Genomic DNA, 24,711 nt, shown 5'->3' with positions numbered 1-24,711 from the left:
TGCATAGTAGACACCACGAAGAGATGCTGAAACAATCAAGTTAAATATTAAGTCTGAAATTCAAAGGAAAGGTCTGAGCTGGAAATATAATTTGGAAATTTGTATCATATACATGGTATTTAAAACTATGAGACTGGAAAAGAACACCACCAGAGTGAAGGAGTCTAAGAGAAAAAATTAAAGAGGCTAAGGACGTGCCCTGAGGCATTGCTCCACTGAAATCAGGGACATGAGGAAGGCAATAGAAACAGCCAGTTTGAGAAGAAAACAGAAGGGCCAAGTAGAAAACAAAAAAAAAAATTCAGTAAGAAAAAAATAATCAATTGTCCCAAATGTTGCTAAGTAACCCAAAATCAAAGCTAAGAATTAAATTTGGCAAAAATATAGAGATCATTGGCAACCTTGATTATAGTTGTTTTGATGAGGGATAAAGGCAAAAATCTGACCAAAGTACATTTAAGAGAATAGAAAGATGGCAAGTTTAGATAATGCTTAAGATGCCTTCTATCCACAGGACTAACAGAACCATATAAATTTAGAAAATAATCTAATTCCAGAAACTTATTGGTTATTAAACTGTTTTTGGAATGAAAAACTCAAAACATTAGTGAAATCTTATATGAAAATCTGTTAGTGAAAATCTTTGCAGAATAGTTCTAAGCATATTAGCAATTTATATCATGTTCTGACTCAGTTTTAGAAAGATTCTTTAGTGCTAACACATAGTGGTCATTTCCCAAGCCAAGTCAAAGTTAATGTTATTAGAGAAGAAATTCAGAAGCATAGGACACTGCGAGGGAAGCAGGAGACTGTGACGAAAAGATAGGTCTTAAGAGGATATGTCACTTGTGGGTGTGGAGGCTAGTGGAAAGAGAGGGCAGGGGATGAGATGGCCTTTTTGGCTCAACAGTATTATAGGCCCCTAGAAGTGAAGAAAAAAGAGCCCCCATAGGTAAAAGGGCTAAAAAAAGGTTTAAAATATTTTTATTCACTTCTTAAATATTTAAGACACTTACCTTACTTGAACCTCCACTTCCTATCTGCTTTAATATGGAATAAATTCTTCCTTTAACTGAAATGCATTCATTTTTTGATGAGGATGCTGAAATCTAAATAATTAAAATATATAAATAAAAGTTCAAAGAATATGCCTAAGAAACTAGCTTATATTTGGTATGGTGAACTGCTTCCAATTTTGAAATTATCTTAAATCTTTAGTTACCTACATTACAATATTTTAAAAAGAAAACTTGCTCTACATACTTTAATCAAAGAAATAAACTTTTAATCAATTTTCATGCTTCCTTTCTAATCTTTTTCCTTATACCTCTTTACTTACCTACATATATATACATATACAGACAATTATATCTATATTCTTTTTTCTAATTTAGCATTATATTATAAAGGAAGCAATGCACTAAGGTGCTAAGAGCTCCGAAGTCAATCAGATAAATGCAAGCTTCAGCAATTCCCCACTTTGTGCTGAGTGATTCAACAAGTTATTTAATTTCTCTGAACTTTAGCATCTTTCCTAGCAAATTTTCAACTGATGTACTATACAACTTGCCTCTTCACTTTTCCCTTATGCTAGAGGATCTCTCTATGTACCTATAAATGCTTTGAACAGATGGAGAGCTGAGAGGACTTATTCTGAGCTGATAAAGAAGTTAAAACAAAAGAGCACCTGATTAGCTGATTAACCAAGTTGAAACAAGGTCTCAATAAACCTCAATTTAATTAAGTCCTGTTTTAGATTCCAAATGGTGCAATCTTTCATGTAATCTCCTATTTAAATAAAAAGATACAGATTCTAATTTCTTTAACTTCTAGGGTTGGGAGACACTGTTGAGTCATGAAATATGTCTCCTATAAGAAAGTATTTGGCTTTGAAATAAGTATCTTTTGTAATTTCATCAAAGTCCCCCCGCCCCCCTTTTGGTGCTTCCTTTCTCTATTCTTTTGTACTTACACTGTCAACATTTCTGAGGGAAGAAAGCAGCTTAATGTCCTTTTTCCCTGACAGTTTTTAGAATAAAATAATTCTAACTTATTTCTGATTCAACACCAATGTGAGGTTCAGTTTCCTACACAGGACACCTTACATCTCCCTAACTCTACCTTTTTCACTGTGGCCAGAGTTTTCAAAATGCAAATCAGATAATTTCACTTCCCTGCTTCAAGCTTGTCCTATCCCTCTTAGGGTAAAATTTAAGGGTCCAGCAGAACCTTAGAGTTCACCCCTTCCCCTTCCTGAGTTCTGGCTACACTGTGGCCTCTTTCAGTTCCCTCCTATACTTATAGGCCTCTCCTAGGAGGCTCCCCCAATCCCCTTCACTTGTCATTTCTGACTCGCCCTCTACATTTCGACTCAAACAGGGTCTGACGCTAGCAATAGCTCAATAAATGTGTTTTGAATCAATGTATGGGCAAACTTGATCATCTTTCTTTTTCCTTTGTAATTTATTATATATTGTTTTAATCTTCAAAACATTATCACCTCTTTCCATAATTAGTATAATCCATTGTCAGCTAATTATTTTGTCCATTATTCTTTTAAATTGTGGCAAAATATATATGACATAAAATTTACCATTTTAACCATTTTTAAGTACAAATCAGTGGCAATTAAGTCCCTTCATGTTGTTGTGCGAACATCATCACTATCCACCCATCTCCAGAACTTTTTCTTCATCACATACGGAAACTCTGTACCCATTAAACAATATCTCCCCATTCCTTCCTCCCCCAGCTCTTGATAACCACCGTTCTACTTTCTGTTGACTTATTTTTTTTACTCAATTGACTTTTATAATTACTGTTTGCTGTTTTATTTAAATAAAAATTGCTAACATACATTTATTATTTCCTAAGTACCACGCTCTAACTAATTTAATCTTCACAAACATCCTGAGGTAGGTAGCTTTATTAATGTTATAGGTGATAAAATAGGTACAGAGAATTTAGGTAACTTGCAAAAGATCACAGAGCTGGTAAGTATTGAGGCCAAAATTTATGCCCAGGCAGTCTGTCTCCAAGGCCCATGTTTTCTACCAATATTAAGCTGCCTCTGAGATAGTTATTAGAAACTAATTTTAGTTATTAGTGTGAAGACTATCTAATTTTTTTCATAAGGCAATGTAATTGCTTCACTAGCAAACAATTTTTCTCTCAGTTTATAATAATTATAATATGCTCTATGACCGCATATTTCTATTCTGATATTCTTGAAAATTACTTTTTCCAAATGAACTGTATATTAATCAACAAACAAAATGAAGCTGCTCACTAACAACTTGAATAGTTAAATAGAATAAAAAGTAACTTTGATTATAAGAGAAATTTTATTCAGCTATTCAAACTGGATTGTTTGGCCTAGTTAATAAAGAGCAACTTCATTACTTTCTTCAATAATTAACTTCTCAAAGTCACAAGGCATATACTTTTTATGACATCAGAAAAATTTTGCCTAATAGGAATAAGAATGGACAAGTTCTTAAAACCTTTCCCGACATCTAGATGTTGTAAAAATATAATCTATGAAACTGATTATACCTTAATATATACCATCATATATAAAGCTTATCAAACCTGTAAATTTTGAAGTGGAGTAGCAGGTATTTGCTGTTGCTGCTGGAAATAGGCAAGTTGGCCATAAGGTGTTGACAACTGACAAGCAGGTGGAAAGTCATTCTTTACAACTGGAGTTCTAAAACTAGGAAAGATTTTTTTTTTATTTAAAACATTAATATTTGAAAAACAAGATTTTAATTCAGTTTTCATGTGTTTTAGAAGGTTGATATAAATTTAAAGTTGTTATATCAAACAGATCCCAAGTTAGTTTTCACAATATAGCTAATATTTATTTATTCTAGATACACTACCACCAGATATTTTACTTTGGGAATTCTTTCCAAAAGTAATTTTTGTACCCAAACAAGAAATACTTGTTAGTAAAATAAGTATGATGGCATTTAAAATATGGAGTTAGGATTATTTTATAAGAATTTAGACAAGGCAAAGATCAGCTTATGGCTGACCATAAATTTTTTGAGTGTTTTTTAACAATAATGTTCTCTAATGGCCTGCTAGAACTATATGAAAGCCATTTACATCAGAGTTTGGCATTTGAGCTTAAATCTGTTCAGTACACATTTGTGCTTTGTTTGCCTTGTTTGCTACTAATATTCTCAATACCTAGAACAGTGCTTGGCACAAAAGCGTTCTACAAATATTTGTTAACAATAAATAATATCACAAGAAATACCTACATCACTATTTTAGTTAGCAATCATTCTTTAACATATTATATGTATAATAAAATGAGGCAATATCTAGTAAAATTGTATTAAATAGGTAAGAGGCTGGGTTATATAATCTCGAAGACCAGCTCTAATTAAAAACGAAGATTATATTATGCAATGAAAAGCAAAAGGCACCACGGACTTAAGCTATCCCCTAAGATATTAAAAAACATAGCCACTAATTGAAGGTTACACATAACACATCCCTTTATTTCCTTTCTTTGAAATGTCATTCATTTGCTTTTGCAATATCCCTTGTGTTCCCTGTTAATTAGCACTGACCATTCAATTTATTTATTCATCCCTCATTCCTATCCACTCAAGTCTTACACCTTTGAACACATCCAGAGCTGTGTGAACTATTCAACTCACCTCTTCCAGAAACTATCACATTCCAATTAATGCCTCCTAAGTTAAAAAATTTATCTACCCTTTATCCACTCTAAGAATGCTAACCTTTAAAATATCTCTCTCAGTGAGAGAGGTATACAAGTGGCAATGCAAGTTTTGCATCCTTAGAGCATTTATAGGTTGTAGGTACAGATTACAATATGACAAAGACTATATTCACACTAATCCTTAAAAATACATATTATTGTAACCACTTTCCCCTTCCCATTTTATAGATGAAAAAACCGATGCTGAGAAAAATAATATGAATTTGGAAAAGTCTACAAAGTAAAAGAGCAGGATTCAACCCCAGAACCATTTGGCCCAGAAGTCCATGTTAATTCTATTGTACCACCCTGCCTACCAAGCTAAGTGCCAAAAGTAATTACCAGCTCATGTAATCATCCAAATCATTGCTGCTTGGTGTCTTACAAATAGATTTTGGATCAAACCATTTATGTGCTGACATTGGTGGTGACTGCTTTGGAACTGAAAAAACAGGTTGCTCAAAAGCGGCATGTTTCTGCTAAAACAAAATAAAAAATATTATGATTTAGAGTTCTTAAATTAGTCAGCTGTTCAAGAGTTTTACAAACATTATAACTTTTAAAAGAAAATAATAAACTATGAAATACAAAAGCATACTAAAACAGGTAGGTTTATGTATTTCAGACTTTCAATAACTTTTTAAAATAGTTCTTTTATTCCCAACTCTTAAGTCTGGTACAGTCTGCTCAAACTAATTACAAGTAGAGTGAAGGCACACAAAATTATTTAACAAAAGGAAATCTACATCCCCCACACCCCTAGTCAGAGCTATTTTAATAGATATTAAACTTTTATAATCTAAAATAGCATTTTGTGCTTCTTAAAATTAGCCTTTCTACGGTCAATAAAACAACATCCCTCACCCTCCTCAAATGTACCAAAGACTAATTATTTAGCAAAATTTGGAATGGCAAATGCCTATCTTGTGTTCTTCCTTAGAAGAGATGTAGACTCTGGAGAAGTGATCTTGTACAAATCCCAAACAATGATAAATGAACGTCCTCTACAGTAGGATCAGCAAATTATAGTCTGCAGGCTCAGGCTGAAACTGGCCTATAGTCTACTTTTTAAACAAAGTTTTCCTGGAACATGACTATGCCAGTTTATTATCTATTGTCTATGGTTTTTGTTTTCATGCTCTAATGGCAGAATTGAAAAGTTGCAACAGAGACCATCTAGCCTGCAAAGCCTACTAACCCTTTACAGAAAGTTTGTTAACCCCCGCTGTACTACATCTCAATCAAACACAGAGCCACATTTTGCTTGAATATTTGTAGTAACTGAGCACTCATTACTGTCTACATAGGTGCACTTCAATTTTGGGACAGCTTTAGTTATTAGAAAGTATTGCAGATATTTAGATTAAATCAGTTTCTCTATTATAATTGCAACACACTAGTCTTCATTATGCTCTCGAGAACCACAATGGATAAATCTCTTCTACTTTCTACATTTCAGTCTTTAAAGTTTCTTTTTTTTCCTAAGTGTACTAGTCAATGATTTTTAGTATATTCACAGTTGTGCAACCATCACCACTATTCAATTTTAGAATATTTTCATCTCCTAAAAGAAACCCCAAAACCACTATCGGTCACTCCTCATTCCCCACTGCTCCCAGTCTCTGGAAACCACTAATCTATTTTCCCTCTCTATGGGATTTGCCTATTCTAAACATTTTATTGAAATGAGATCATACAGTATATGATCTTTTGTGATGAGGTTCTTCCACTTAGCATATTTTTAATGTTCATACATGTTGTGGCATGTCCCAGTACCTCATTACTTTTTATATTGTTGAATTATACCCCACTGTATAGATGTGCCACACTTTGTTTATCCATTCATACTGTTGATGGATATTTTATTACTTTCATTTTTTTGGCAATTATGAAAATGCTGCTATGAATATTCATGTACAAATATTTGTATGGATATGTTTTCAATTCTCTTGACTATAAAGCTGGGAGTGGAATTGATGGGTCATATGATAACTCTATGTTTAAACTTTTAAGGAACTGCCAGAATGTTTTCCAAAGTGACTGCACCATTTTACATTCCCACCAGCAATGTGAGGGGTCCAAAATTCTCTATATCCTTATCAGCACTTGTTATCATCTCTTTTCAATTATAGCCATCCTAGTGGGTACAAAGTGGTATTTAGCTTTGGTTTTGATTTGTATTTCCCTAATGATCCACAAATGGTTTTGAATTTCCTTACCATCCTATTAGCTTACAAGTTCCAAAATGAAAAAAAGAGGAGATGCTTGTTTAATATAATCCAAGATTCAACCTGTCAGGATCCTTATCATCTAACATTTGTTATCTACATCTACCACTTAAATCAGTGGTCCAGGAATCTGGGGAGGGGGTGTTCCCAAGACCCTTTCAGGGGGTCTCAGAGGTCAAAAGTATTTTCATAGTAATACTAAGACAGTATGTACCTGTCTTGTTTTTATTTTCTCATGAGTTTATATTGGCGTTTCCAAAGACTATATCTGTGGTACCCAATCCCCGGGCTGCAGCCCAGTACTGGTCTGTGGCTTGTTAGAACATGGCACACATCACCACCTGAGTTCTGCCTCCCCCTACCCACCATCTGTGGAAAAACTGTCTTTGTCTTCCATTAAACCAGTCCCTGGTACCAAAAAGGTTGGGGACCACTGCTGTATGACATGTGATAATGAAACAGATTGAATACAAAAGCAAATATTTGGGAATAACACCAATTGGGTATCGGACAGAAGTGGGGGCTGGGGGGAAGGGATAGGTGTATACCTACTTGATAAGTGCAATGCGCACTGCCTGGGGAATGGACACACTTGAAGCTCAGACTTGGGGGGATGGGGAGGCATGGGCAATATATACAACCTGAACTTTTGTACCCCCATAATGAACTGAAATAAAAAAAATAAATAAAGAAAAATAAAAAAAAAAAGAATCTGATCTTCTGTGAAGCCAACCATTAAAGACATTTGCAAAAACTGTAAAACAATGCCACTCTTCTTACTATAATTATTTTGTTTCAGAAAATACTTATTTTTCATAAAAATGTATTATATTCATGAGTTTATTATAATTATTTTTAATAAATCAATATTTAAAAATTTTATTTTACTTTCTAGTATAGTAATAGAGATAACTATAACCCACATAAACAACAGCTCTTTAGGTGAGTTGATAATTAAGAGTGTAAAGGAGTTCCAAGATCAAAATGTTTGAGAAGCACTGAATTACAATCTAAGGCCTTTACTGTCTTCACTAAAAGGCACTGAAAAGAAATGGTGAGGAAAGGATTACCATCAACTGTAAGTATGGCTCTCCAGTAGTCCACTAGGTCGTTCCTTCTGAAATAGCAACTGGGCATGATCATTCACCATATTACAAATTAGGGAACCCATGGCCTCAAAGCCACATGTGCCCCTCCAGATCCCCAGGTGTGGCTCCTCGACCAAATCCAAATTTCACAGAACAAATCCCTTTATTCTGTAAAATTTGGATTCAGTCAAGAGGATGCATCCAAGGATCCAGAAGGCTCCAAGTGGCCCCAAGGCCATAGGTTCCCCACCCTTTTTCTATTTTTATCTATGAGTATGACCATAGGAAATTGTTAAATGTTTGGGACAGCATTGCATTAGTTCAGGGATCAGCATATAGTTTTCTGTAAAGGACCAGATAGTAAACATTTTAAGCTTTGCAGGCCAAGTGGTCTTTAATGCAACTGCTTAATTCTGCTGTTACAGTGCAAAAGAAGCCACAGATATTAAATGAATGGGTATGACTATATTCCAACAAATCTTTATTTACACAATCAGGCTGGGAACTAGATTTGACCCATAGGCTATAGTTTGCCAACTTCTGCGCCAGTCTATCAGCAATCTACAAAACTTCAAAAACAGAAAAGAATTTAGTCTGACATTTACACTCACTGAACCAATGACTGCTAGTGATCATCATTTTGTAAATGATAGGGGGAAAAAAAGCGTTTAAATAAATTATTCCACTAAATACAGTATATAAACATTTAATAAAAGAAAACGTTAACATGATCAAACTTCAGAAATGCATTATGAACAATAGCATGTTGTACTTTAGTGGAAAAGAAAGTTACCTCTGTATGAACCTTTCGGGCTATCTCCGGAATCTGCCACTGATTTGAAGATGCAGCAGGATTCTGGTTCACACATTCTGACTTTCTCTTAGATTGCCATTGTTTTTGGTTACCTTCTGGAACCTTTGGTTCTTGGTGCTCTTTAGTTTCTGAAAACGTATTTGTTGTTGAGGCCATTAAAAAGAGTATTTGACAATAATAATACTAAGCCTAAACAATAGAACATGCTAAACTGTATTAGTATTTTGCTCTTAAACACAAAACAAAGAAAGAGAAACTAAAAGCTATAAGCCAGTTACTGACAAGTCAATTTGACAAAGTTGCAACATAGCCACCTTCCTAAATTGTTATTCAGAGCTTTATCAGAGACTATTCCAGATTTAAATATTTCTGGTCTTTACCAGTAAACAAATAAATAAGTAAAAATTTAAAAACACACAGATAAAAAGGATATAAAGTCTTAATAATAAAGAGAAGCTAATTGACCAATTTTCATAGACCTCTAGTTTAACATAAAAATTTTACCTTATAGTAGCCTATAATTTACTCTCTCAAAGGTCCGCCACAATTATTTAATATTCTATGAATATCAAAGTTCCATTCTTTTTGTGATAATAGATGCAAAAATCTTAAACAAAATATTAGCAATTGATATATAAGAGATAACAAATTATATCCAAATTTGGTTTATATCTAAATGCAAAGTTTGATTAACATTTAAAAGCCAATGTAATTTGCCATAACAGAATAGAGAAGGAAAATATAATTAACAGATGCAGAAAAAGCATTTGATAGAATTCAACACCCAAACACTCAGTCACACAAAAAAATATTAGTAATCTAGGTATAAAACAGAACTCAATTTGATAGAGTAGCAACAAACCTCTACAACAGTCATCATACTAAGGATAAAATACCAGAAAAAGGAATAAGACAAGAATGCCACCTGTCATCTCCTCCTATTTATCATTATACTGAATGAAGGTCTTAGCAATCATAATAAGGCAAAGAAAATAAATGAAAATTAAAAGGATTACAACAAAAAAAAGCTATACTATTTTCAAACAACATGATTGTGTACCTATAAAAATCAAAAGAATCCATAGGAAAACTATTCAAATTATTCAGTGAATTTAGCAATGTCACTGTATCTAAGATGAATCAGTAAAAATCAATTGTATTTTTATATACTAATAAGGTAGAAGATAATTTTTTAAAAGATGCCATTCATTATCATTGTATCAATATCAGATATCCAGGAATAAATCTAGTAAAAGATAGGCAAGATCTCTACACAGAAAACAATTCTCTCCATATTTTCAATCAATGAAAGGATATGCCAGTTTGATGGACTGGAAAACTTAACTGTACAGATGTCAATTTGTCCCAAATTTCTTTATAGGTTCAATTAGATCTCAATCAAAATCTCATTTCTTAAAAGTGGCAACTAAAAAATAGATTCTAGTATCTATATGGAAATCCAAAAGGCTTGGAATTGCCAAAATAGTCTTGAAGAAGAACAAAGTTGGAAGATTTACAGTGACAGATAATCAAGACTTACTGCAGTTATTAAGACAGTATGAGTATAAAGACAGACAAAAATAAATACAGAATGGAGAAGAATGCAAAATCAGATATCAGACACAGAATCACCTAGTTTACAACAATTCAGTGAAGGAAAAGAGGACTTTTCCAATAAATGATGACAAATCAACCATATATTGACATGGGGAAAAAAAAAATGAATCCTGACACTTGATCTTACAAATACATAAATATTAAACTCAGGGTAAATATAAATCTAAATGTGAAAGGTAAAAATGATAAATCTAAATATATCCACAAAAATATGGCAATATCTTTCTGACTTTGGAGTAAAGATTTGTTTAAAAACATAGACAGTACTCACCACAAAGGAAAAGATTGATAAATTAAAATGCATTAAATTTAAGAATTGCTTTTCATCCCAAGTCTTCACCACAAAATGGGAGAAGTTAGCGTACTTGTAATACATAGATCCAACAAAGGATTTGTATCTAGATCATATAAATACCTCTTAAAAATCAACGGAAAAAAGAAAACCTAATAGAAATATCAGCAAGACTCAAACTAAGTATTTCCCAAAAGGATATCCAAATGGCCAATAAACATAAGAAAATATGTTCAATAGCAGATATTAGGGAAATGCAAATTAAAATCACAATGAGACACCACTTAGTGTCAAAATGCCTGAAATTAAAAACCAACAATACAACAGTTGGGAAGAATATAGAGCAAGAGCAACATAATTAATGGTCAAGGGTCAGTACAATCACTTTGGAGACTATCTGGCACCATCCACCAAAGCTGAACATAGGCATATCCTGTGACCCAACAATCCCACTCTTAGAATATACTCAATAGAAATGTGTACCTACGTGAGCCAAAAGATATCAAAACAGTCATAACAGCATTAGTCATTAGACAAAAAATAGTTATCCATGTACATTTGAAGAAGCAAACTCTTGTATATTCATACACTGAAACACTATAAGACAATAAAAAAATCAACAAACTAGATAAAATGGATGAGATCCATAAACAAGGGTGTAAGAAGCAGACCTAAGAATGCACACTGCTTTATTTCACTCTATGGTGTTAGAAGTCAGAATAGTGACTACGTTTGGAAGGAGAGAGCAATTTGATTGGGAGGGGATCGAGGAAGTTATTGGGATGCTAGTAATGTTCTATTTTTTGATCTAGGTATTGATTACAAGTATAAATTCACTTGTGGTATTTCACTGGGCTGTCTTATGATTTGGGCAGTTTTCTGACTATATGTCTTACTATATTAATAAAGTATTACTGGTACAGTGTAGACACTCAACACGTATTGACTTAAAAACATTAAATTAGTTGTCAAATAAGTACTAATAAGCAAATTTGATAAAGATGATTTTCTCAGTCATACCAGTTTATAATAGATGCCAAGGAAATGTAAAATATAAACAATTTCCACCAAATACTAGGAAAAAAAATCTGTTCCCAATTAAAATAATGGTAAAAAAAAAAAAGATGAAAGACTATTCTAGAGTGACCAATTGTCCCTGTTTGCCTGAGACTGAGGCTTTCCTGAGACATTAGACTTTTAAGACTAAAACCAGCAAAGTCCTAGGAAAACATTAGAACAAGCCTTGCTTTGTCCAAAGTTCCTCCTCAGTCCTATTGAAAGAAAAAAAAATTAGTACATTTAATCTGGCAACCTTTGTCTGGAAAATGATGATTCCTATGATGATTCTGTTTAAATATCTTTAGTGGTACCCTGCCATTTAAAAAAATTCAAAATTTAAGCCTAGCATTCAAAGTTTACCTAGTGTTATTTCCCTGTGTCACAGTATTTTATACTACTTGTGTTACAGTTTTCAGCATAACTAGTCTTATTCCTAAAATATTTTACATGTTATTTTTTTGTCTATGCTATTCCTTCCACCTGAAATACTTTTTTTTTTTTTTTTTGAAACAGAGTCTCACTCTGTTGCCCAAGCTAGAGTGCCGTGGCATCAGCCTAGCTTACAGCAACCTCAAACTCCTGGGCTCAAGTAATCTTCCTGCCTCAGCACCCCCAGTAGCTGGGACTACAGGCACATGCCACCATGCCTGGCTAATTTTTTCTATTTTTAGTTGCTGGCTAATATTTTTTTTCTATTTTTTTTTTTTTTTTTGGAGAGATGGGGGTCTCGCCCTTGCTCAGGCTGGTCTCGAACTCCTAACCTCAACCAATCCTCCCACCTCGACCCCCCAGAGTAATAGGATTACAGGCGTGAGCCACCACACCTGGCCCTGAAATACTCTTCTTACTGCTATTTCTCCCATTTAAATCCTAATAGTTCTTCAAATTTCTTCTCCTCCTCCACATAATATTTTCCCTAAACCAAATTAATTCCTTAAATTTCTCCCTCTTCTGAATTTGCATAGCATTTCATTGATGTGGCTCTCATGACAATCTCTACATTCTACTAAGTATTACATTTACATATCTCTGTATATCTCCTATACTGAATTACAACCTCCTTGGGACCCTGTCTTATTCATTTTTATATCCTAGAACATTTATGACTATACCCATGTAGTGGAAAATCAAATGTTTGCTAAAAGATGAAAGGGTGAGTTGTCAAATAAAAACAGCTTCTGTGTTCTTTCCAGAAAATATTTATCAAGCTAACTGGGGAAAATCTCAGTTCATTGTATTTTCCCTCCACGCTTCCTTTCATGCACCTTTTAGGCAAATAAATTTCCTATGCTACAAGATTCAGTACTTTTCATATACTCTGTATAATTGAACTGAAATACAAGATATAGCAACATAGAAACAGGCTCACAACATAGTTCTTAGGTGGCAGTCTGCTTTCTCAAGCTATAAAGTGGTTTTCTTAATTAAAGAAATCAGTCTACTGATTACCACTCTTACCTTCTAATTTAGTTAGGAAACTTGATTCAGTTTTATTTTTCAGGGTTACTGAATCAGTAATAAGTTCAGAATTCTTCTCATCTGACACCAGAGGTTCCTTGGAATGAATATTATTTTGAATAGGCTACATGAAAAGAAAAGATATGAAATAAAAATAAAGTCCCGTAAACAGTAGAGTTGTACTTTCTCTTATCGTTCAATATACTAATAAAGCCTTATCTATGTGAAAAGATGGCTAGCAAAATTATCTATTATAATCACATGTAGACGCACAACCTCCAAGCAAGATTAACTTTCTGAATTATTGATTTAGAGCAATGGGATGGGTCATAACCATAAATTTTGTCAATTTGCTTTCAATGGACATATTAATCAATTGCTAAAATATATTTCATTTAAAAAGAGAAAAGGTTAATAAGCTTGACTCCAACATAGGATATGCCTCATGACAAGAGAAAAAAAATTTAAGTATTTTATTACTATGATTGTTATTTTATCATCAAAAATAACAGTATTAGTCACAATTAATATTTCCATAATCCTAAGATATTAATAGTCTAAATCCAGAGAGTAAACTTTTTGGCACAATTATGCACTGTTCTCTAAGATAGCTATGATTAGGAAAAATTAGTATTTTAAAGCATAGATCATGAAGGAGAGGCATTACTAAAGTATAAAATTGAAAAGACCCACACTGTGATGCCAGGGAGTTAACTCAATTATAGTAAGAATAGCATAACCCCTAAAAATCACAATGCACCAGGAACTAAAATTATTTCCTTTCTTTGAAGTTCACACAAAGTATCTCTGCCATACCAAGAGGTCAGGATTGATTATTTATGCCCTCACTTTTGCCTCAACACAATTTACTCATTTTTTCAAAAATGCCTTACCAAAATCATATGAGTAAACCTATCAAAAACAAAACCTCGGGGCAACAGCTCCCCCAGCTACGTATTCCCAAACCACCAACTAATCTGCTTAAACACACCCTAATAAATACTACTTCAAGGTTCTCCTAAGAGATCACTTATCCTTGCTCTAACCCCTTAATCTTGGAGAAGTATAGTCTAGAACTTCTATACCACTTCCCATTGGTGGTACCACATTGGGGTATCAGGATCCCTACTGGAGATATATAAACTATGAAACCTTTCTCCAGAAAATGCTCTATGAACCCTAATTCAAGAATGTTTGCTTCCTATAAAGATTTAAAAATTGAAATACCTTTAAATTTCTCAATTCACAGGAATCATTTCCACTTGATTTAGATCCAGGTAGAATCACATCTCGGCATTCTGATCCAGAGGTCTGTCTTTTACCCATGAAACAAAATAATTTTAATATTTAATTTAAAAATCAATATTTTCACTGTATTTTTCATTTTAAAGTTGGCTTTTTAATAACATACATACTTTTTTATTGGAAAAATCTCCTAAAAAGACATTTCCAAAAGTGACATAATTTCAATACAAAGGTAACTTAGCTAAAAAATTAGGTGCTGGGCAATGACAAAAGCGATAATGAGATAGATGATTGCCTGCTTCCTTATTATCTAATAGGTTACAGTTGGAGTTAGGGTAAGAATGTAGAAAAGAAAACGTATGTAAGTGAAACTACATTTCAGATTGCAAATAGCTTAAGGATAAGAACCAGAATATAGGCCGGGCGCGGTGGCTCACGCCTGTAATCCTAGCACTCTGGGAGGCCGAGGCGGGTGGATTGCTCAAGGTCAGGAGTTCGAGACCAGCCTGAGTGAGACCCCGTCTCTACTAAAAATAGAAAGACATTATATGGACAACTAAAAATCTATATAGAAAAAATTAGCCGGGCATAGTGGCGCATGCCTGTAGTCCCAGCTACTCGGGAGGCTGAGGCAGTAGGATCGCTTAAGCCGAGGAGTCTGAGGTTGCTGTGAGCTAAGCTGATGCCACAGCACTCACTCAAGCCTGGGCAACAAAGTGAGACTCTGTCTCAACAAAAAAAAAAAAAAAAAAAAAAAAAGAACCAGAATATAAACTCTTTTGTGGGCTCCCACAACAGGAAAATGGAGTTTTACTGGTTTGGTTTTTATTTTTTTAGAGTGGGAGGAAGTCTCCTTTATTCTTCAGCTAGGTATTTAAAATGGAGATGAGTAAGATGAGGTGATAATGATAAGATTTTAGAGCTTAACTTTCCAAAATGCTGTTTTTAATATCAACTTTTAGTCAAGGCCAAAATATAATATGAATTTATTCATAGCAGACATCAACTAAAAACAATCATTTGTGTTCCTAAAGTTTACTTGCAAAATGATTCTCTGGAATCTAAGGAGACTTTTCCAAAATAAATAATATTATAAATGGTGGTTAGAGTTAGGAATAGACCAGAAAATACATCTCCTTTAGCTAAACTAGAATGCTATATTCTCATTTCTTATAAGGGAATAAACACTCAAATTGAGGGAAGGGGAACACATTGGATGTGATGAACAATATTTCATCTCTATCTAACCTGTCCCACTTGAAGCGCCGGGACTCTGAAGCATGTGATTGAATAATCTTTCCCACTGATAGCTATTCTTTCCCTTGAACTAGCTGTAAAAGGTATTTGTTCCCAGACCTCCTTCCACCCCTGCTATGGAAACTCTCAAACACACTGGAAAGAGACTCTTACCAGAGAGGCTACCCATAAGCAAGAAATGCCCAAATATCAGGAGTTTTTACCCCACGGATGTTTGCACAATCTTTTACATTTCAAGTTTACTTAATATTTTTTCCAACATGCTTCCTGATTAACCAGTGAAAAAGCAAAACAAAGTCATTTTTTACACTCATTCCTTTGTTCCTGACAGCATTTAGACTCAGTAACTTCTAAACTGAATAAAAACTTCATCATAATTACTATTACTCAGTAAAAGACTTTAAGACCATTCTCTCATCAATCTTCAAATATCAACAAAAAATTTAAAAAATTAAAACTCAACATACCTTTTTAAAAAACTTGGCACAACTGAACCACCTGTCTTCACATCATAATCTGGGCTATTTAGCAGGTTAATTGGGACTCTTCCAAATGGGCATGACTAAAAATATTTCGAAAGATTAAGTAACCAACTGGGAAATAAACAAAGACTTCACTACCACCACACCACCTTAATCAAAGCAAATTGAAAATAACTTACCCGTTTAGTTTTGTTAGCTTGTTTCAAGGGATTCCGATGACCTATTTCTGCATCTTTTGTGGGCATGTTCTCTCTAAACAGAAAGAAAACACCCCTAATTTTTCAAAGAAAAATATCAATATGAATTTCCACTCTACTGCTAAACCCTGTTACCACATTTATGTGAAAATATATATGTAGATACATGCAGTTACATGAAAACACATATGTAGATGTATTTATATACATGATGAGCATTTAAAAAACTGTTTCAGTTTCCTTACCCATATAAAAACCTGGCTTTAGTAGCCTGTCCTCTAGAATCGCAACTGATGTTCCTATTCTGCAAATGCCCAGTTGAACTGCACAATGATTCTTGGGGAGTTAATATTGTAGATGCTGTGAAAATTTTGAAACTGATTAAATTTGTAAGGACATACAAATGCATAAAAAAAGTCATCTGACAAATAAGAATATTTAAAAAGTCAATTCATGATAAATATTTGTTCCCAAGTAAGATATGCAGACATGAAGATGTTATCAAGATAATTTTTTAACTACTTCTTCAAATTCTCTTTAGTTATATAACGGTTTACCCAGAGTAAAAGTACATTTTCTATTTCTCTAAAAGCAAAAAGCCATTCTCTTGTTTAGATAGTTGTTTTTAATGTGTTACCAATGACAGTTTGAGTAGCCAAAAAAAAGGATAAATTTCAACAGGGTTGTAAAGGCTTTTTTACTTCTAAAAGTCTTGCCTCCTTTACATCTACAATTTAATCTTAGATTATGACCATTCTACATAAATATTTTTCTATAAAATATTATGCTGAATCCTTACTTGTGGTACTACCTACCAAAGAAAAGTATTAGCACACATTAATAGTTACCTGATAAGTTCTTCTTTTCTTCCTCTGAAAGCAGCTGCTTTTTTTGGAGGTTTAAATTTCGTAGAGCAATTTCCAGCATTTCCAGTGGTACTGCTCCACGTTCTACAGCTTTATGAAGAAGTTGTTTACTTTTTTTGAAATTACCTAACAAAGAAAAATAACTGTCATGTTTATGCAGCAATCTTCACCCCCCAACACAGATACTTATTCATCAGGACCTAGAAAAAATTTAAAAGACTTGAGCAAAACTATCACAAGGCTCACACAAACAACTCTCTTCTGATAACAATTCGATGTCAAAATAGTTTCCTTGTATAATATGTAATTTAAGTAATTATGCATTAATTTATCACCATTGTCCATTTTCAGAAGTAACAGAAGTGTAATAAAGCCATTACTCCCAAAAAGCAAAATAGCTGAGATACATCATAATTGCCTTTCTTACTACTGATAGATTACCCAAATTTTCTTTCAACTACAAATTTAACCCTAGTATTTGGTTTATAAATATTAAATATATACATCATGTATTCTACAAAATATGTGATCAACATCATGGGAGCCACTGAGTTATGCTATGCACTTGGCACTCAGGGTATTTAGATGATTAAGAGAGGACCTCTAGCTTCTGACAGTGTATAAATTTTTTTAAAATATAAATATATTTGATAGTGGTTAAGTCTACATTTATTGAGAGTCGTGGTAGAATTTCATGTACTTTTAGGACAGCAAAAGAAGAGAAAAGCTTAAATTAGAACTAATAATTAGGAAGCTTATTAATTAAGGTCATAGATCCCTATGAGAATCTGATAAAAACAATAGAATGTCCTCTACCCCTCCAAAGATACAAACACACCAGACTATGCATAGGATTTTAGGGATGTTGCCTATTTCCTGACAGGGTATCTATCAACCTTGCTCAAAAATAATCACAATTTTGACTTGAGGCTACTACCACATTACAGTGGTACAGATAAATATTATTTCTTTTTTAACAGATAATTCAATTTGAGATTTTCAATATTTATGTGTTCTAAATATGTAAAATTTATAATTGCTACTGTTTTAAATTAGAATGGAAAAGAGTCCTAAAGGCCTGGCTAAACTTATTCTAACAAGCAAGAAGGAAGAATTAATTTTTCTAGGCAGAAAGGCATGGTATTTTAAAAAGTAAGCTGATGATGCACAGGATAGATTGGATAAGATGATTTGGATTACTGGGACTCAGAAATCATCTCAATAGGTAAAAGGTCAGGGTTCTCAAACCATCTCCAAGTTATACAATACTTTTCTCCAACCACAATCCTGGGGAGTACGCTCCAGTGACTGAGCCCTGCTTTGGGCACCTCATGGAGATTCTGCCAATACTGAAATATGTTTATCACTGGTGGTAAATGGGATTAGAATTGTAGCAGAAAACAAGGCAGAGGGAAAATAGGAACACTTAGCCAGAGGTCAGAATGATGGTATATACAAAGGCTCCAGAAAATGAGAAAAAAAGAAAAGACTAAGGAATAGCCAGGCTAAAAACATCTGAGAAAGACTGTCCTGGTCCTATCCAAATGGTCCAGATTATGAAGAACCAAGTGAGCAAGAAATAAAGCTTCTATAGTAGTTTACCTTTTATTTTAAAGGAGAACTACCAATTAATGCCACAGCTATATTTTAAAATCTATTTTTATTATATGAAACCATAGCATAAGAAAAGTTTATCTAAGCTCTAGCTTTAATGTTTTATGTCCTTCAACCTACAAATACTCAATGAAGAAGCTATTTTCCTTTAGATGTTTCCTGAATCTAACTAATAGCGCAAATACAATGTTCATGCTTATTTCTCTGGATTATGCTTAGGTGGCATTTTCCCCTTATATTCTCATTTGACCAACTTTAATGCCTTTTGCCTCAAATTTCCACTTCATATATATGATTCAATATTAGGATATAAATTATAATAGGAAGTTGTTTTTTACTTAAAATTTGGATTTGACATTTTCAGATTACCTTGTGACAGTTCAAATTGTGCAAAAGATATATGCACAAAAGCAAATTTTTTGCAGTTTGCTCTGGCCATTTGAAAGTAGTCACGTGCATCATCTGGCTCTTGAATACTGTAATAAAAAATTTCAGTCAAACTTTAAGAAAAAGGACACAGCTAAACCTAAATTTGATAACTCTTCCTTCTACTTTCCAAAAGACATGGGATATTGCTGTCTTCCATGTGTAAAATTAAATACTAATAAGTTATTTTTCAAAATATCTTAAAGCAGTGAAAATATGCAATATTTATGGAAACATCTACATAGTAAAGAGAGTTTACATTAGCCCCTTGTTAATTATAAGCGAAAGTATTTGGTCAAAAAATATTAACTTTCTCAGAAGCAATCCTGACAACATGTTTTCATTTTCCCTCTTTGCAGCAAAGTTACATATAACCTATTGTAGTTACTTAAATGTAGTTAAAATACTAATACTTACGCTTTTAATTCAGCAAATCTCACTTGAATTCGAGCAAAACTCTCATTTTGGCCATATTTATCTGGAGGAAGTGCTTCAATTGCTTGACTGTAACGACCAATCAATTTATTTAAAAGAGCATCACTTAGGGGGACACTGTTTTTCTCTAGTTTGAGCAACAAATTCAACCAGTCCTCTGGGTTGTTCGCCATCATCATAATTTGGTTAACAGTTCCTGAGTTATCTGAATAAGGGGAACAAAACATATTACGACAGAAGAAAGACATAAAACAAATGCCAAATTCCATTTTCTCTTCAAATTATAGTTAACCATTTATACTCAATGTATATAAACTCCTTGTAATAATTTTTTTAAACTTTAACAATTCATATAAAGATAAGCAACTTATTTATAGTATATTTATCTTTTTTGAGGATAAATTTTATTCCAAAAATCTATATATTTTGAAGGAAAGAAAAAAATTGAGTAATAAGTGGGGGATTTTTTATAAGCCTTTAAAAACTGTATGTAGACTAAGAAAATTTTATGCTGTAGCAGCATAATTATAATTTTAGCATCCTAACTATCCAAAGAAAACCTAAGTCTCTCCCACCACTACCTATACAAACTTTCTTAGAAAATTTTCCATCAATGATTTACTCATTAACTATATTGCTCCAGTCCTAACACAACTTTCTTTACAATCTCACCCATCCAACATTATCACCAGATACCTCAGACACTTGTAAAACAACCAAACAAAACCAGCTTTACAAAAAATTAGCAACTGATGTGGTCATTTTCTTCACTCTCCAAGTTAGCTACATTTCCTCTGGAGGCCCTGCTAATTCCCTGGTCCCACAAAACTATTGCTACCCTGGTCTAGACAGTCAGCATTTATAGGCCCTCTTGTGGCTGTCAGTTTTCTGAGAACCCCAACCATAACCTTCATACTGTAACGTACTTTTTACTTTCTTTAGTGTTAGTTGTTTTAAAAGACAACTTGTCTTCTGTTTAGGATATTTTAGTCATTACTAAGCATTATCAAATTCAGATTTCCCAGAGAAGCTATCATTTCTTCTATCAGCTTCAGTCACCTTCAACAAAGCTTAAATCTTTACTTTTGGAAACAAAATTACTGTTTCTGCTTTCTACTAAAATATAGTACATTCACACTTTGCTTTCTTACTTTAAACTTAATTTGGTCTGATCTTAACCTAATTTTCTCTCCTATTGCTTTATCGCCTATTGCTTTCCTAACAAATTAGTCTGTGAAATGTCTAAAAATCAAATTCTTCCATCTGTGGCTTTGCAGATGTATTCCTCATGTCTCAGAGTACCCCGTTCTTCCTCTACTCGACACATACAGCATTAGCGTCTTTACTATGCTAGTATTCCTGATGCCCAGCATCCATTACGATGTAACACAATGAATATATAAATTCTCATCTAGAAAAAAAAACTACGGTTTTAAGGATCTTTGAACCTTACTGAATACTTAACATAATGTCTTACATCATGATTATCAACATAATGTTAAGTGTTTACAGTTTTGAGTGAGCTAAGGATCAGTGGGATTTAAGTAGGTACTCATCTACTTTGCTGTACAAGCTTTGTTAGAGATAGTCATGATAAAGTATGATGATACTCTATTTTAAAGACTTTGACACCAAAATTATCATTTTCTAGGTTGTTCCAAAGTAAATGTAGTCTGCCACCATAACTAGGTCACAGGTTCTTCCATTTATTTTCAATCCCTCATCCATTTAATGGTTAGTACAGACACAACAAAATTATCCAAGGGTATTGTTCAAATGACCTCAACCATTTGAAATACATAAAAGGATCAGGCTTCTGAGCTAATACTTCTCACAAAGCTAGGGTATGAAACTTTGGGCACTTTCACTCATTCATCATAATTCAACAAATATTTAATTGCCAGGCACCATTTTAAGTTCTGTGAATATAACAAAACAGATAAAAACCCTGCCCTAAAGGATGTCACATTCTAGTGGAGGAGAAAAACAATAAGCAAACACATGAGTAAATTATCTATAAAGTGATCAGTACTGTGGAGAAAAATAACACGGAAAGAAGTAGGGAACACAAACCCACCCCCAGGAGGCTGATATTTTAAACAGGTAAGTTAGGGAAGCCCTCACTGACATGACATTTAAATAAAGACCTGAAAGAGGTGAGAGTGGGCAGACATTTGAGGAACAGTGTTCAAGGTATATAGCAAGAGTAAAAGTCCTGGAGTGTAAGCTGGTCTAGCATACAGGTGGGACATTAGGGAAGCCATTGTGGCTGAAACAAAATGTAAGAGAGAAAAGGAAAAAAAGGCCAAAGGAATAATAGCAAGATTCTCCAAATCAAAAATTGAGTGTCTTATGTTAAATTTACTTATCATTTTATTAAGATTGGTAAGACTTTCTCACTTCACAGCAAAAAAGCAATGGTATAAACAGTAATCTATTGATGACAGGCACATCAGCAGAAATAGCTGACAATAATGGAAGAGTTAAGGCAACTACCTCTGACCACACTATAATAAATGATGTTAAGTTTTCTTTTTTAAGTAAGCAGAAAATTGTGGAATATTTTCCACACAAAGGGGTTAGAATATAGTGATTGTGCTATAATGGGTAAACATCAATTACTGAGAAGATTACATTATGTTAACATATAGTGGTTAACATCTCATTCCTTTATCTTAGAGGACACTCAATAAAGTTATTATTTTTTTTAAAAAAAGAAAAAACTCACCTGTACTATCAGCAGAGACTTTATTCAAGCTTAGCTCATCAGTAAGGTCTTCATTTTTAAACTTATTTTTAATATCTCTCACTTTGTTCATTATGGAATCAATTGTCAATTCTCTGCCACTTAAATCCTCAGACTCCATGTCTAAGAAAAAGATTGAACCAGTCATAATTCCTATTTTAACTAACATCAAGGGAAAACACACACACACACACACACACACACACAAGCCTTTCAGAACCCAGAAGACTAAAGCATTAGTTTTGAGAACACATTTAAATGCAGATATTATTAGGATAGTATTAGTGGAGCTATGCACAAAAACAAGGGACACATCTTTGTAATTTGTCCAGCAAGGTTTCACAGTCCAAGTATACCTTTTCTTCCCAATATAACCTCAATGAAGCCGCTAGAAGTCACTGCACTACACAAAAATGCTGCCCCCTTTTAAACTTTCAATTTTTCTTCTATCCACTGAATGCCTTTCTTTCACTTTTTCCAAAATTATTTTTCTCTAGGCCATCTCCAAACTTAGTCATTTTTTAAAAAATACGGAGTGTTTGCTTGGATTCTGGTAATGACATACAGACATAAGAATCCTTTTGGTAATAAGAATAACCATTCCTTTATTCACCTACTTTACATAAATAAATCTTCAACGTGCAAGTGCTTTCAAAGCAGAATATGAACATCACTGGCCTTTATTGATAATTGGGATATCAGCAACTTTGTTCTTGTGCATATCTAACATAATCATGATTTGCTACCTTCATTATTCTAATATCAAGAATCTACTGTACTTCTGTATAGCGTTCATCTGCATGGTGGTGGTGTTTAGTCAACAAAGTGTCTGCAGTCTTTCTGTCAATAGCGTCTTTGTGATTCTCAAACATCAACCCACTAATTCAGAGTCACGGATAACAATGTCAACCCCGTCCTCGAGTTTAACAACGAAAGGGGGCGATAAAATGGGTGGCAAGATATCACCCCACCTCTTAGGTTTGAAAGCTAACTGTCAGAATGTAACACGGCCACCACCCCCTCTCCCAGTTCTAACCCACTAGAAAAGAAGACAGTCTTTTGGTAAACGATTCCGTGTGCAGGTGCCCCACCATTCCGTTTCCAGCGAGGTACACACCCACTTCTTACTTCCTCAAGAAACACTCCGCATAACCCCACCCCCTAAACGGGCCAAGGCAGCCAGGCCTCCCCTCCCCCTCCAGATCATTTAGCTGTGCCCTGTGTCGTCTACTTGGCTCCGAGCTGCCTCCGCCTCGCCCCCAACCCTTACGGACCAGCGCTGCCGCCGAGCCGACCCACCGGCCACCGCCGTTCCTTGGTGCGTCCGCGAGGCACAAGTCACCTACAAGAAGCCGAGCCGAGGAGAAGAAAAGATGGAACCCAAACCCCTTTCCGCAAACAGGTTTGAATTTCCCCGCCGCTATCTCTGCGACCTCCTATTGGTCAATTCTAGTCACGTGGAGGCGTCTGTCGTGATTGGTCCATGTGTATCGAGGCAGGCCCTCCTCCTTTGTCTGCCCTGTCAGCACCGCCCCGGAAAAGTCCTTGGCCCTGACCCCACCCATGCGAGGCCTGCAATGGTGGCGTTCTGGCACTCGGCGGGCATTCCCCGGGCACCTATCAGCCGGCTTTCCTGCACCTTCCAGTTTAACCAGGGCCAATTTTTGCCACTCCCGGGCGAACCCAGCCGGTGAGAGGAAAATAGGAGCGGGGACGGCTGCTCCCAGCGTCAGGACCTGAGAAGTGCACCGTGGGTCGGCCCTTCACCCACTCTGCCACCCCACTCCTTGGTCCCCCGCGCTCCTCACTGCCGGGCTTAGGAAGGATGTGACAAGAAAGGATCTTTCACAACACTACGTTGAGCCCTTCCTCCAGCTCAAAAAATCTCGGTGCGTTGTGTCCTTGAGCTTCCACTTAGACCCTTCCACTATCCTTAACTGACTCCCTGCTCTGTCTCCAAGCCAGGACTCTCCCCTTTGTCAAATTCTGTGCAGGACTCACACACCCATCGTGAATCCCCTGCCTGAACTCGCCTTCTCAGCAGCCCTTCTCCGAGCCTGTCCCACTTAAGGGCTCAGGTGTCCTCAGGGGAAAAACACCTCCCTAGTAATCTTCGTTGGTGTGAGGCTGTGCTGTTAAGTGGCTT

General features: G+C 34.7%; 1 protein-coding gene across 2 annotated transcripts in view; it reads right to left on the bottom strand.

Moving 5' to 3' along the window:
• TTK (TTK protein kinase) overlaps positions 1 to 23,972 on the bottom strand; it is a 36,459-nt gene extending 12,487 nt beyond the window's left edge. The window contains exons 1-14 of one of the 2 annotated variants that reach the window (XM_069488374.1): positions 23,908 to 23,972; positions 22,548 to 22,688; positions 19,802 to 20,024; positions 19,328 to 19,434; positions 17,327 to 17,470; positions 16,724 to 16,838; positions 16,461 to 16,533; positions 16,267 to 16,361; positions 14,525 to 14,612; positions 13,298 to 13,421; positions 8,851 to 8,999; positions 5,084 to 5,220; positions 3,592 to 3,715; positions 1,017 to 1,109 (exon numbers count right to left, since the gene is read on the bottom strand). In XM_069488374.1, the coding sequence (XP_069344475.1) occupies positions 1,017 to 1,109; positions 3,592 to 3,715; positions 5,084 to 5,220; positions 8,851 to 8,999; positions 13,298 to 13,421; positions 14,525 to 14,612; positions 16,267 to 16,361; positions 16,461 to 16,533; positions 16,724 to 16,838; positions 17,327 to 17,470; positions 19,328 to 19,434; positions 19,802 to 20,024; positions 22,548 to 22,686 (1,611 nt within the window). In that variant the 5' untranslated portion in view covers positions 22,687 to 22,688; positions 23,908 to 23,972. Of the gene's footprint in view, positions 1 to 1,016; positions 1,110 to 3,591; positions 3,716 to 5,083; positions 5,221 to 8,850; positions 9,000 to 13,297; positions 13,422 to 14,524; positions 14,613 to 16,266; positions 16,362 to 16,460; positions 16,534 to 16,723; positions 16,839 to 17,326; positions 17,471 to 19,327; positions 19,435 to 19,801; positions 20,025 to 22,547; positions 22,689 to 23,907 lie in introns of those variants that run through there. The other variant, XM_069488375.1, reaches the window with a different exon arrangement.
• Positions 23,973 to 24,711: the final 739 nt, after the last annotated feature.

The sequence above is a fragment of the Eulemur rufifrons genome, chromosome 15 (genome assembly GCF_041146395.1).
Source record: "Eulemur rufifrons isolate Redbay chromosome 15, OSU_ERuf_1, whole genome shotgun sequence".
Lineage (NCBI taxonomy): Eukaryota > Metazoa > Chordata > Mammalia > Primates > Lemuridae > Eulemur > Eulemur rufifrons.
This window is presented reverse-complemented; position numbering and strand designations above follow the sequence as displayed.